At 41.6% G+C, this 13,895-nt stretch overlaps 1 protein-coding gene across 2 annotated transcripts in view; it reads left to right on the top strand.

Annotated features, from left to right (window-relative positions):
* Window positions 1–10,950, top strand: part of IQCH (IQ motif containing H) — a 73,127-nt gene extending 62,177 nt beyond the window's left edge. For both annotated transcript variants that reach the window (XM_054213509.1, XM_054213510.1), the window contains 5 exons: window positions 456–623; window positions 3,827–3,952; window positions 5,413–5,474; window positions 8,256–8,364; window positions 9,751–10,950. In XM_054213509.1, coding sequence (XP_054069484.1) covers window positions 456–623; window positions 3,827–3,952; window positions 5,413–5,474; window positions 8,256–8,364; window positions 9,751–9,852 — 567 coding nt within the window. In that variant the 3' untranslated portion in view covers window positions 9,853–10,950. The remainder of the gene's footprint in view (window positions 1–455; window positions 624–3,826; window positions 3,953–5,412; window positions 5,475–8,255; window positions 8,365–9,750) is intronic.
* Window positions 10,951–13,895: the final 2,945 nt, after the last annotated feature.

Here is a 13,895-nt window from a genome sequence, read left to right as displayed (position 1 = left end):
CCTTTTTCCATCTCAAAATACCCATTTGTAACTCAAGGCCGACTTTATTTAACATTAATTATTCTTCAGCGGAAAAATCCAGGTGCGATGTTTAGTATTTAGATAATCACCCATTTAATGGGATACAGGCTTTACAGCTGTTGAGCTCATCCGTCTACTTTTTCTAATCCTTGCTAAAATGCGGGTAGTACAGGTCACTGTTCTGTCCCTAGCCTTTCGGTTTTCTCTGAAAAGTTACTTTTGAAGTTACATACGAGTTCTGATTGTTCCGCTTTGGAAGTGGTTTATCGCTGCCGATGATGCACGAGGAAACCACAGGTACGCAAACCAACATGTGTGAAAATAAAGGCATAGACGTTCCTTTACACGACTGCCGAGTTTCAGCCTCCCTGTTCTCTCTCTATTTTTTCTTTTATTTTTTTTTATTTTAATGCACCTGTTTGTGCTTTGATTAGGTATGGGCAACAGACCTTGACCTTTGCTATAGTGACCAGCTGGCCTTGACTCAGCTCATGTTGTACGTGACAGATGGAAATCTGGATTGTCGCTTTAGTCGCTTTGAAGTATCTCTTGGTTCAAAGAAAATGAAAAGCCAACGTATTCAGCACGAGGAGACAAAACCCGTAAGCAGTTATTTGTTTACAAATAAAATTATTGATGTGAATTACCGAAAAGCCAAAATCTGTCCTAGATCACTGTTCTAGAGGAGTTCAGGCCAGGCTGGACGAGGCTTGGAGCAGCCTGGGCTGGTGGGAGGTGGGAGGTTGGAACTGGGTGATCTTTAAGGTCCCTTCCAACCCGAACCATTCTGTGATTCTATGAATCTGCTCCTTTCAGATTCTAAACTGCTACTTTTAGATTTTAGAAGGCTAATGAAAGTAAACGGGATACCATCACATGAGAAATTAAAAGAAAGGTTCTGGGTGCTTATGGGTACCTGATTATTCATCCTTTGTAATCAGTAATACTGATTTGTGGTAGTAACCAACTTCCAAATATTTTAGGTAGTTTTCAAGTTGTAAAAAATGTGGTAATTTGTAAGTTGCAAGAAAAAGGAAGGAGGTGAAAGCACTGCCTGAGCATAGCAGTAACTTCAAAGCAGTCAAGGAGAAACGTGAGCCTTCAGCTCCTGAGCTCTGATTTGCGATCAGAAGTCAGAGCGCTGAAGTTCTACCCCAGCTTTGTACTTTCACGCACAAGACCGAGGGTAAAACAATCAGGGCGACATCTGCAGAAGGATCTGGACACCTAAATCCTACCCAGCTCGCACCTGAGGTAAACCCAAATCTTGGTTCTCAGAACCTTCGTTCAGTCCTGCATCCATCTAATTGCTCACTACTAATATTCAGTATTTGGACAGGAAGAAAGCCTCACAGCACCCTAACTAAGGTGAGTTCCCTAAGCAGGATTATGCCGTCGTACTCCCTCCTGCTCACTCTCTCTGGGCCCGAGGTGCAAAGCCCAAGGGGGAGAAGCGCCTGTTTGCAACACCGAGCGAGGGAGCGGAGCCCTGACGTCCCCGCGCAGTCTCTGTTTTCCGTTGCCGGGTCGGATTCAGCCACGCTCGGTGTCACCCGTACGCTGTGAACTCAGGCGCTCGCCGTGGGTGCTGCACACGAGGCCGAGGTGCTCAGGATTGTAGGTTTAGGTACTGATACAACGAGTGCTGTGGCACTTGCTTCTTGCAGATCTTGCCTTTCAGCTCCCGGGAAGGTCGTTAAGATTGTGTCCATAACTGTGCCTCCCCGGGATGGGATTTTAAACGAGACGGTATTTGGGTATTGCTTTGACATCCTTATAAACACGCTGTCACAGAAGCATGGTTAACATACGACTTGCTTATTATGCTGATTTATTATATTAGATCAATCTTGGTGCAGGATTTAATACGTCTGTCCCTCTAAAAAGGGAAGAAAGGCCTTTAGAAAAGTCAGGGAATAAGAAATGTCCGTATAAGTATATGCATATATACACATGTAGAGATAAAACAGATGCCATTTTACGCGTTTTGACAGAAGATTCACAACTCCCTCTTTTTCATCCATAGAGGAGGAATGTAGCACCATTCCAAAAATGTCATGAAGCTGTAATTTAGAGGTTAATGAGCTCTTGATCTATTGTTCTTGTCAAGCAACCACTTTTAGTTGGAGAGAAGTAAATTAGATACGATTAGTCCCAGTAGTACAAGTTTTAGAAATGAAAAGTAATCAAGTAGCAACTTTTTTTAATTAAAATTCTGTCAGAATTAACATAAATTGTCACTATATCCTTTATTTTTCTTCTTGCTTTATTTCTGAGGTTTTTATCTCCTTAAGAGTTAACTACAAAAACGCGCTCTCTCAGGCAAATATCTTTAGAAAAGGAAACAAACAAACCAAGAGACAAATGCTTTTACAGCACATGATCTGTAATGAATGATTAAGTAAAACACTTTGTGTAAAATTATGATGTTAATAATGATTCTGTCCCTTTTAATTTATGACATATCCTCAATCCGGGTAGGTTTGATTTTGATAAAACGGAGCAGCAACCGAGTTTGTGCGATGGTTTTATTTTTAGAAATCCTTCTTTGAAAGAACAAATTTCCTAGATACTGCTGCTACTGTAATTATGTACAAAACCAATCACTCATTATAGTTAGGATACATTATCTTCTAGACAGATGAGGCTAAATAAGCAACACATTAATAATTCATACCGCAGTTCATTATGCGTGTGTATGCATGCTTTGTAGCTGAAATAAGCACCTCATCAACCTGATGCCAACCCTTAAACAATAGTTCTGTGTTATTGCAGCCACATTCAAGTTTACGCTTGTTAAACTGCTACTTGGATTATTTTATCAAGCATTCATTTATTTGTGGTCCCCTACTGCAGAGAACAGATTTTGGAAGCTCCTTTTTTAAGTTAATGACTTGAGCAATGGGTGTTATTAATTCTCAGAATATTATAAACATGATTAATTTTCAGGCAGAGATGTATTATATAAGGATTTCAACTATGTCAACTTAAATGAGTCAATGTCAAAACAAATATCATTTTAGAAAAAAATACTGTAAATTACATGCTTCAACGTGCAGTATCCCCACTCGGAATGAACAGTCCGGTATTAAAAACAACATCACAGGAAAGCCTTGGTTTAGGAGAATATCTCTGGTTCTACGCAATGCAACATCTCTGTTCTTTTGTCCTACGCACCGACCAGAGTTTCAACTCAGATGCTGTACTGATTTTTACCCATAGCAGGAGCTCCACTGGGACCAGTTGTACAGCTCCTCGGAGTCACTGGGCCGCGGCTTCTCGGAGACTTGCTGGAAAAAATATGCCCACTAATGCGGCAGCAGAATGTTCAGTCTTGGAGAAAGCCACTTGAAATTTAGCTTTAGAAGATCTGGTTAAAACCTTTTATTCTCTGGCAAAAACTACTGGTAACCCGCTTTAGAATTTCTGCTGTCGAGCAGAGCTGAGTCTGGAACAGCGTGATGTTACCATGGGGCAGGATGGGTTCGGGGGATCCACCTGGAATGATTTCACAGGGCTCAGTTACCAACGAAGCTGTGAAAATACCAAAATGCGGTTCACAGAATGCCTCTTGTAGACCCGGTCTATAATATAAGGGTTTACGTACAGTACGAGGTGAGGATTTAATTTTGCTGCATGAAAATGTCTGTGTTCGGTAGACATTGTGATGGACAGGAATTCCTCCAAACGGAGTCTTCCTCCACACTTACATGACTTCACTGTGAAAAAGCCATTTATATAGTAAATTGTTGGTTTCTGATATAAACTGGTATGAAAATAAAGAATCTGCTGTTGTTCTCTCTAGCCTTCTCCAATAAGCAACCGGTGTGCAGTAGCAAGCAGCCAACTGAGGCACTCCGGCCTTTCGGTAATCTCCTACAGCGTTCTCCTCCGGATGTGTCAAGCTCACGGTGTTGGATTTGACCTCCAGGTATGAACGGGAAAGCTTAGGAAACGTGATATTCACTCTGCATAATTTTTGTATGTTAATTCTAATATGGTGAGACCACTTAGCACAATGCAAAGTTTAAGTGTGCTGTTTAGCATCGTATAATGTTTAAGTGTTCTGTTAAAAACACAGCAGTGTTGGCTCTACAGTTTTGCTGAAGAGGGCTTGGTGTACCTCAGAACCGATTTTATTTTAAAGTGTTTTCATGAAGCTAATTAACGAACTCTGAATTGCATGAAGGTCTTCAGTAGTTCCTGTAAAAATTAGTCTAATATTGTAACACTTACCCGTCAGCTTTTTATACTTTAGCTGGAGAATAAATCTTGAAGAAGTGCAGTACTGAGATCTCTGTCTGATGTGGCGTAAGAGTGGGAGCAGTGCAGGATGAGGAGTATCCCACCCCGTTTCTGTGACACGCAGGGAGTGAGACCGTGTCTCCCTCGGAGGCTGCAGAGAGTATGCCGTCCCGGCGGGTTTGTTCCCGCGGCTCTGCGGGCAAACAGGACTACGGCTGTCAGCCAGGAGCTGCGGTGAGGGTTTAGGACCTTCATGACACAGTTTTTGTGAGAGCGCTTGGCCATCACACAGCCCTTGCACACCCCTCCGTACCCGTAAGAGAAGACAGACCTTCAGAGGCCAAGAGGTCCGGTGATAATGGAGAGCTGACGGAGGAATGCAGAAAGGGAAATGCAGTCTTTGCTAGGAAAGGAAGTGCTTAAGGCTTATGAACAAAACTGTACAAGAGTGAAACGTAAAAGAGTTGAGAAGATGTTTCACAAGACGGAACAGCAGATAGAGATTTCAGATCCTGGGGCACGGGGCTCCACTGGGACAGGCAGAGCTTTACGTGGTTTCTCAGTATGAGCCCTCCTGCGGGATGGCGCCTGCTCAGGAGACCTCTCGGTGGAAGGTGGTAACTCTGGCTTAGCGCATCTAGAAATCAAACCGAGTTTTGCTGCTGACCAAACTGCCACCGATATCAGGCCCATGATGAACCAGAGCGGCAGGTTAATGAAAATTCATGTCCTGTGTGTATCTAAGGTGAGTATAAACTTGAAAGACAGGAAAACCTAGGCATATTTTTGCCATCTTTCAATTTAAGTGTGTGTAAGGCTTTTAGGGGTTAGCCTGTCTCTTGCTAAAAATAACTGGGTAAGGAGATAATTTTTAAAATACCTATGACCACCTCGTCCTACTTTGGCACAAAAATATTTGCTGTCGAATGGACTCTGCTGTATGTATTCCATTTACATAAAATTAATGTATTGCATGCTCTACAATAAGCCAGAGCAATAATCTACTTACACGGAGCAATAATCCATTACGCACAATTCAAACCCAGCCTTTCTTGGATATGTTATGTACTCACTCTCCGAGTTTAATACATTTATTATAATTATCATTAGGATTAATTAAAGCAACTTTGTCTTTTTCTTTAACAGGAAAAACAGGGAACAGTTTTTATATTGTACGGAGATCAGGAGCGATACAGATTGGGAATGCTGTAAGTACACGCTGCCGGTTCCGCAGCCTGGTGAACAGCTGGGAGCACAACGGATGTGAGGAGGGTGACAGCAGAGCGCGCGCTGGCCGGGCTCTGCCAGGGGCCGGGAAGGAAAGGAACGACCCGACCACCACGCGCTCCAGCCCACCCGCTGTCACCCACTGTTCAGAAGAGTATAATGACTTCTTGTAAGATTGGCCTTTTGAAAAGTTTCAGGGAGGCTTTAAGCGCTTGAGTAATAAAAAAAGAAAAGTCCGGGAATCTGCTTAGATCAAAGCCTGACTGCGTTGCAGGCGAAAGACCTACTGCAACTGGCTTCACCGGGGCTAGAATCGCTGGCAATAGCACTCTAGCTGTGAGAGCACACGGATTAGCACTGGCTTGCTTTTACAGGCAACGTTATTAAAAACCTAACTGTACAGGATGCAAAGAAGGTTGAAGTTTAATGCCTTTTTATATTGTTCTTCACACAGTGATCGATGGCAGTCAGGCAACGGCAGATCTGATAGTTTAGTAATTCTTTAGACATATGAACTTCTAAGAAGTCTAAGAAAGCATAATCTGCACAAATCTACTATACACCGATTGAAAAACCTCTCCTCGGAGAGAACTTATGTAAAGTTTACTGCCAAAACAGGATGTAATGAGCGAGGGGCTGAAACGGGCTGTTCTGTATTCCTTTGATGCTGGAGCTGTTTCATTAATGACCTGGATAAGAAAACAGCTTCCTCGAGTGCTGGATGTGACTGCAGGTATTTTGGAGGGCAGGAATAGAATTTAAAATGATCTCGACAAATTGAAAGAAACAATATGAAAAAATAGAATTACATTCAGGAACCAGGTGCAAGAAATTCCACTTAGTAGTAATGAATATGAGGAACAACGAGCTTTGCAGAAAAGGATCTGTGAGTTACAGTGGCTTACGGACTGCCTGCGAGTCATGGTGTCATGATCTTATGGAAAAAGGTAAACAATATAGCCTGGGAGAATTGGAAGCAATCCTTCCCTTCTACTCAGAGGGAGGCAATGAAAACGTTTAGAGTTCTGGAAGGCACAATTTGCAAGGCAAGACCAAAGGGGCAGTGGGGGAGGAGGCAGAAGCGAGATCTGCTAACAATCCTTAGGCACATAAAAAGCCTCTGCAGGAAGGAAAAATCTGATTTCTATGTCTTTGGGAGTAGAACGAGAAGAAATGAACTTAGCTTGCAGCAAGAAAGACTCATGTCTAGCGTAAGATGGAAGCGAAGCACTAATTAGATTGTTCATTGCGGTTGTCATTGACAGTGTTTGGTACCAGATTAGATAAACCTCTGTCAGGATGATGTAAGTAGCGTTGATCCCGCACTAGCACGGGGAACGGACTAAATGAATCCTAAAGATTGTTTCTAGGGCTCCGATTCTTTCAGCCGGTTCTGAGCTCCTTGTGGCTGGGGCTATTGGTAGCATACAAGTGCGTCGCGTTTGTTTAAAGCTTAGTTATTCCTATACTCCGCTGCACTCACCTGCAGTCGCAATGTAGGCAGCTGACACGATTGCGCTGTAAACAAGAACTTGTAAAATATCTACAGGAACCACTGAAAACGTGATTTAGGCATCTGGAAGTGTTCCATAAGCCAGTAGACTCTTCTAGGAGGCTTTCCTTCCCTGACCCCAACTATGAAGTCCTCCTCCCTCCCCACCCTCCTTTCGCATAGTCTCTGGTACTTTTACATCTCTCCAGGAGCTGATTCAGGTCAATAACTCAGCAGAAAGCTTTCTTTTATTGGACTGGTTTTCAGCGAGGCTGAGATAGACTCGGTCCACAGAGAGGTATATAGTGAGCATGAGCGTTGTGCGAGATAGATGGGGAGGAACCAAAGAGAAGAGAACAAGCTGCCCTTTTCAGAGTTGGATTGGCTTGTCCCTGTGGGTGCGATTCCACTTTGCTAGCCACGCGCCTTGGAAAACGGAGTCCTTACGTTAGAGGTAGCGCATCCTACCTACGTTCTTCCTAACTCCTTTGGAGCAACACGTCAGTAGTTGCTCCCCTGGTAAGAAATGGAACGATACCTCTTGGATCACCAGCTTGAATTGGAAGTTACCAGAATACTCTCAAATATATTTGCCATACGTTCTGATCCCAGAGTTGTCTTCCATCAGATTTTCAATGAGATTTCATTACCTTGATTTGGAAATATTTTCAAGAATATAACAGTTTGATCTTATAAAATCACTGAAATACCTGAAACATCTATGTCAATTATCATCCATTTTACTACATTGGAGATCTGTTGTCCATTCCAGTCAGTAAATGAGGTACGTTCTTCCTCAGCTAACATCCTGTTCTGTAAGACCGTGTGTATTGAGCGTCTGGATGTACCACTGAGAAACCAAAGCCTCAAAAGCTACAACAATCTCAGAAATGCTGACACCGTTGAAATTTCTCTTTCGGATGTCTTCCATAAATTGTAGGCAGAAGCAACAGCTCTTCTGAACTAATCTGGGTATTTAAAGCGTTGTAGTGTCTCAGTCCTAACTCAACGGTAGCCTTTTACTTGGAGTAGCTGAAACCTTACCACTTCTGCGAAGTTGATTAATAAAAATTATTTATTACACAAATCCTTTCTGTTGACAAGTTAAAATGGAGCCTCATCTTTCATATCTCCCTGAAGATTGCCACCTTGTGAGATTGAAAATACTCATTAAATTCCATCACCAGACAGGCACAAATGAGAGGGCGATTGTTTTTAAGCATGCGAAGGGAATCATTGGTAAACTCATTTGTTTGGATATCATTAACAGAACAATCGGAGAGGATCTCCAGGGGGTCCTCGTGACCTTTGCTCGCAATCTCTTCATCATCCATCAAGAAATATCAGCACCTAATATGCAAGGCGAGACCAATTTTAAGGTGAGGTGTTAATTAACTAACGATCCTGGGTAATTTCTGTACAAGGGCTGAAAATACCTCATGCTGTATCATAAACAAGTGCTAAACCATTCCTTTTTTATTGTTAGCGGTATGTATTTTACAGTGTCTAGGTCAATATAGTAAGTCTCCCAATGAACCTGTTAGTTAAATTTAAGTTTGAAACTTTTTCTTTGAAAAGAGACATACTTTAGCGTGAAATTATTTGTAATGTAATGCCTCTGATTGTCCTTTGTAAGAGCAAAGGAGCTATTGGCACTGCCTCAGACAGTTCTGTCACAATTGTCTGGTTTATTTTAAAGGGACATCATCAAGGTAGAAATCCTAAATTAGAAACAAACTTCTCAGTTTATAATAGCTCCTTAGATTATTAACACTGATTTCTTTCAAGCAGGCAGCCACTGAGTACTTAACCCGTTGGTTCGCATCTTTCACCCCGCCAGCAATTTCACAAGTCAATTTTGTTCCCAATTTTCTCTGCTCTTTGAATCTGCCCGCGGCCCCCGTCCCTGCGTGCCGGAGGATGCTCTGGGGTGGTGCGGGGGGAGGCAGGACAAAGCGCGGGGGCTCATCACGCTGGGGACGTTCCCCCAGGAGTGCCCACCTTTCCTCGGCAGCTCCTTTGTGCCGACCTCGCTGGCTAAAGGAGACAGTAAAGCAATAATGAATCCAACCCCGTGCCCTGCAACGAGCACTCATTACAATGCTGCTTTTTGATTCCAGAGAATAGCTAAACTTTCCGGAGGGAGTTCTTTTGCTAAACTATATCACCTTTAACTTTATAAAAAGTTTCTAAGATCCTGTTTGTAAGCGTTTTGTAGAAAGGCGAAGGGGAGCACTGTATTACAGATTTGTATCTCAAATCACATAATGTAATTTATACCAAATTCTTTCCAGTGTTAACTCTGACTGTATTTTCCTCTGAGCAGCAGAGTGTGAAACGACAGTTTTAGAGAAGATATAATTAAATTTCAACATGTTACAGAATAAACAAACAAACAAAAAAAAACCCCTTTTTTTTTTTTTTTCAATGTGAGGGAGTGAAAAGCAACCACTGAAGAAAAATATGAAAGGGAACTTTTCTTTGCAGTGAGTTAACAATGATTTACATAAGTGAAATAGAACACCTGTTGGTTAATTAGAGGTACAAATTGCAACGAATTGTATTTTTTATTTACCTGAGATCTGTACATGTTTACCAATAATTCCCCCAACTGCCCCCAAAGTAACAGTGAGTTCAGTTGGTGCATCACGGCCTGTGTAACGCGGGTTACCTTTTCAAGGCAAGTACAACCAGCTGTGCCTTTGGGCTGCTAGATTTCATTATAATGCCCGTTAAATAACTTGTATTCCTTGAATCTGTTGCAGATGGTAATTCGAGATATAGAAGCAATTCTAGGAATTACAGCAGAAAACAAACTGAAATTGGAAGAAGAGCAACCTTCGAAAGCAGATGCTCTGAAAGAATAGTTAACGGAAAATGTTTAAATGCCTTGTTCTTTATGCTTCTGGAAACGCTTTCTCATCTGTAAGAACAGGCTTGGTTTTCCTTCCGCATTGGCATGCGAAGTAACATTAACTGAGACGGTACATTTCCATGGTTTCTGAGGGCGGTGTTCAGAATATCCCCCTTTCACAAAAAAAACCTGCTGAAAAGCAGAGGAGTCACAATAAACGCCCCCGATGCTCATACCGTCGTTCCTGAAGTACAGTATCTGGTGTTAAAATCTCATGAATGGAATACATAGAGGGATCATGCTGTCTTTGTCACTAAACCGTAAGAGTCCTGTGACCCTAAATTCCCTTTCAAACCTATTGTCTTCTAAAATACAGGCTTCCAACATGAAAGTAGGTCCGATGCCCCTCTGCCTATAAATAAATACACTTAAATGCCACCTTACCGCTAAGGCCAGCAGCCCAGATTCCTCTACGGAACCGATTGTCCGTATTGTTATCATTCTGCTATTTCTTTTGTTATCTACAGATTTTTGCAGCAGTTGTTTTATGTTCACTTTCAAATGATGAAAAATAATAGTAATGGCACTGTTTCAACAATAGATTCCGAGGGGACCATTGGAATTATACTTGTACTACGATTCCCAGTACACCGTGGCTTTTGCAGATCTACCCGTCCATCAGATGGGTTCCGTATTTCAGATACTGCTGACGGTTTTTGTTAGAATTGTTAGAATTGCTGTGTGCTGTTATATTTGTAAAATTATTTTTGTCCTTCAAATCTCTAATCAACACATTTTAGATGTTACTGTAGAAGAATGCACCTTCTCCACTGGATGGGCGCTTCTCTCCCAAGCATGGCAAGTATCTTCGGGGTTACTTCCCAAAAAGCTCAGGCAAAACCAGTTTTTAAGACAAATAATGAATGTGACCAAGCAGTTGCAGATCAGTGGCCAGTTTTTCCGATGCCGAAGTCTCTGCTCCGTTAGCTTTAAACATTACCTTTGGTGTTAGCCTTTTTCTCTGCTACTTTGGTCACGGAGGTAATTCACTGCAGATGAGAATGTTTGCACAAATGCTGACCCCCATTTCAAATAAAAGTCTAAAATAATATTTTTGTTTAGTTCTTGTTTGGTTTTTTTTGTTCCTTTCTTCCAGGTAATCTCCATCTGGTCTTGGTTTTGGATATACCAGAGCCCACAGGGATTTTTCTCATGTGAAATTTAGCCAATGAGTGAACTTCCTGGAAGTCTTTATTGCATATGGTTAGAAAGGAAAGCAAGAGAGGTATTTTTGGCCGTGGTATGTACAACAACAATCTCTCGCTGGCCAAGAAATAATATGCCAAAAAGCACCGTATAATTGCTTATTAGTTCTACCAACAAGAGAAGATATCTTTGTTCTCTGTTCTACTTTGAGGGGCTGCAGAACAGTATGTTGTTCTTTTTCCTCACCGCATTTACAATACGCTCCCTCCTATTTTACTGCTGAGCAGCTCTTTGTAGGTGCCTCACCCACCCTCACATCCAAGTCACATCCAGTTTGGCCAGTAGAAGCAATACCCTGGAGGAGGAGGAGGCACAGGAGAGCACGGCACTATCAGCCTGGGAGTCAGCTAGTTTCTTAAGGGTTAAGGAAAATTAAGCCTTGATCCAAGCCAGAACAACATAAGGTCTGAGAGGCTCATTAGTTCACTGGCACTTAATAGACTGCAGTGTCCTAGGAGTAAAGGAAACCTGCACCTCCTTATGTCTTTGTTCTGTTCTGACAAAAGAAAACTGTACCTGTTTTTGCAGGGAACAAGTGATCTGAAAGTTCCCGTGGTGAGAGAGATTTCTCAGTATGTGCAAAGTGTGAAATGTATTTTGAGGAAAAAATTTTTTAATTACTATTAACACTTCTGAGCGTTGAGCTGATGGAAGGATTAAAACTGCTTTACAGTCTCTCACATTCAACTCTCATGCTGCTGGTGACAAAAATGTATTTTTTAGCAATACACCAGATATAAAATGAAATTATAATCTTTAAAAAGGTCAGAAATATTGTCATGATTCTCCTGTTCACACAACTGGATTATTTATTCCCACTCATTAAAGGAATAAGAGTTCTTGAACTGTAGCTTGAATTTTAGCACTATTCAGAACGTGATCTAGACTGGGAAGAAAACAGAGCAAGAGGGAATGGAAAGATAAAAGGTGGCCCAGGTGCGGCTGCTGATCAGAAATTGCCAAAGAATTCTGCAGCTAAGGACAGCCAAAGCCCAAGCCGGTTCCCCAGCCGCGAGGTGCGGCGGAATGCTTGTGCAAGGAGGTGAGGGGCAGTGGGGTTTGGCATCAACTGCAGAAGACGCAGACAATTAAAATAAAGGTTTTGTGCTTCTGATGGGCCAGAGCTGGAAATGAAGATGTGCATTCAGCTGACAGCACTCCATGGATCTTGTTTTTGCAAGAACTGACGTACTGTCTGAGGCACATGTGCCAGCCATTTCGGGTCATTCTCCTGGGAGAACATGACCTGGAGTTCATACTGGGAACTGGGTCTCTGTTTTTAGATAGTTGGGTTTAAAGCCCTAGAACAAAAAAAAAAATAAAAAAAAAAAATAAGGCATTCAGCTCAAGTTTCCACATTTAGAATGACAACTCTGAGCACAGAGGGAGAAGGCAGCTCATCAGCACAACCGCTTCCAGATATCTTCTGAAATAAAGTACTCACCCTACCCCTTTCCTGAAAGATCTTCTCATACCTCATTCAAACGAATAGTTCAGGAGAATTTACCACCTTCCATTGAGGTTAAGGTAATCAATCCCTGGAATTTTTAAAAACTAACCCAGTCCTCAACGTTTCACAGTGGTTACCTCACATCACTTCCCATTTAACAAACCACCTATCACAGACGTGAGGTACTCCCTCTTATGGTTTACAGATCCTCTGTACTTCATTTTAGACTACAGATTTTATTACAGCAGTCGGACACTAAAGATCAGGAACTACAATCACTGACAACCTTCATGAATGTAATTTATCGTCTCGACTGAAGAATGGTTACACTGGTTTTTAGCTTCATCACAAAGATGTGCATTTCAGGAGACTGTTTTGATATAAAAATGATAAGACTATACCAGAACACAATGAACACAGAGACCTGAATAGTGCAACAAAATATTAACAGAAGGCATTTGGAAGAATGATTCATAATACTTCCAGCCTCATCTTTAGGATGTTTGGTCACGATTCTTGCATACTTTTAAAACACGCAATGCTTTGCTATGCATTTGTAGTACATGTTGTGCAAGCAGAGGCGCCTCTGCGTTCTCTTAACCAGTGCAAGGTTACGCTGCCAGAGGCTGACGGATTTTTCCCTTCTTCTTGCACTTTAAGCACTAAGAGCAACACAAAGTTAACTGCAAAATACCTTGAAATAAATACTTTTAAAAATCAAAGTAATTGTCACACGTCTGGTTTATAGGCAATAGCTTTATAGGAGGTAATTCTGACCACGAAACGTAACAGCAAAATATCACTTTTAAGGTGTAACGCGTCGGTTCAGCCCTTCCCCACAGCGAGCCACGGCGTCAGATTCCAACTTCTTTTCTATCCTCAGTCATTGTTGCTGCTAATAAAGCGAGATATTAAAGATAAATATATGCTCTATTAATTATAGGAAGGTGAACGAGTCAAATTTGTTTCTGACAATGATTAATAATTACTGGTTCTACTCACATGTAGTACATTGCAGTAAATAAACAGGGTACATTGTTGGGTAGTAATTGATTAATTAGCACATTCATACTACATAGCTCAATGGTTTAAGATTGCTGAGTTTGAGATATTGCTTGCAATTATTAAAAGGAAAAATCTGTTCCCATTTCTCAGTTTACTCTTCTGTACAATCTTTTTTTCTCAAATACACTGTTTAATGGTTCAAAACCTTAGCTTTTATTTAGAAAAATCATATCACGGTATATCGTTTATGATTTTACAATATTTCTCTTCGAAGGGGTCTAACACTTTCAAAGAACTATTTTTAACCCGACACGGCTGTCAGATCCCGCCGCCTC

Source organism: Rissa tridactyla, chromosome 9 (genome assembly GCF_028500815.1).
Source record: "Rissa tridactyla isolate bRisTri1 chromosome 9, bRisTri1.patW.cur.20221130, whole genome shotgun sequence".
Lineage (NCBI taxonomy): Eukaryota > Metazoa > Chordata > Aves > Charadriiformes > Laridae > Rissa > Rissa tridactyla.
The sequence above is the reverse complement of the archived record's forward strand: the minus strand, read 5'-3'. Positions and strand labels throughout refer to the sequence as shown.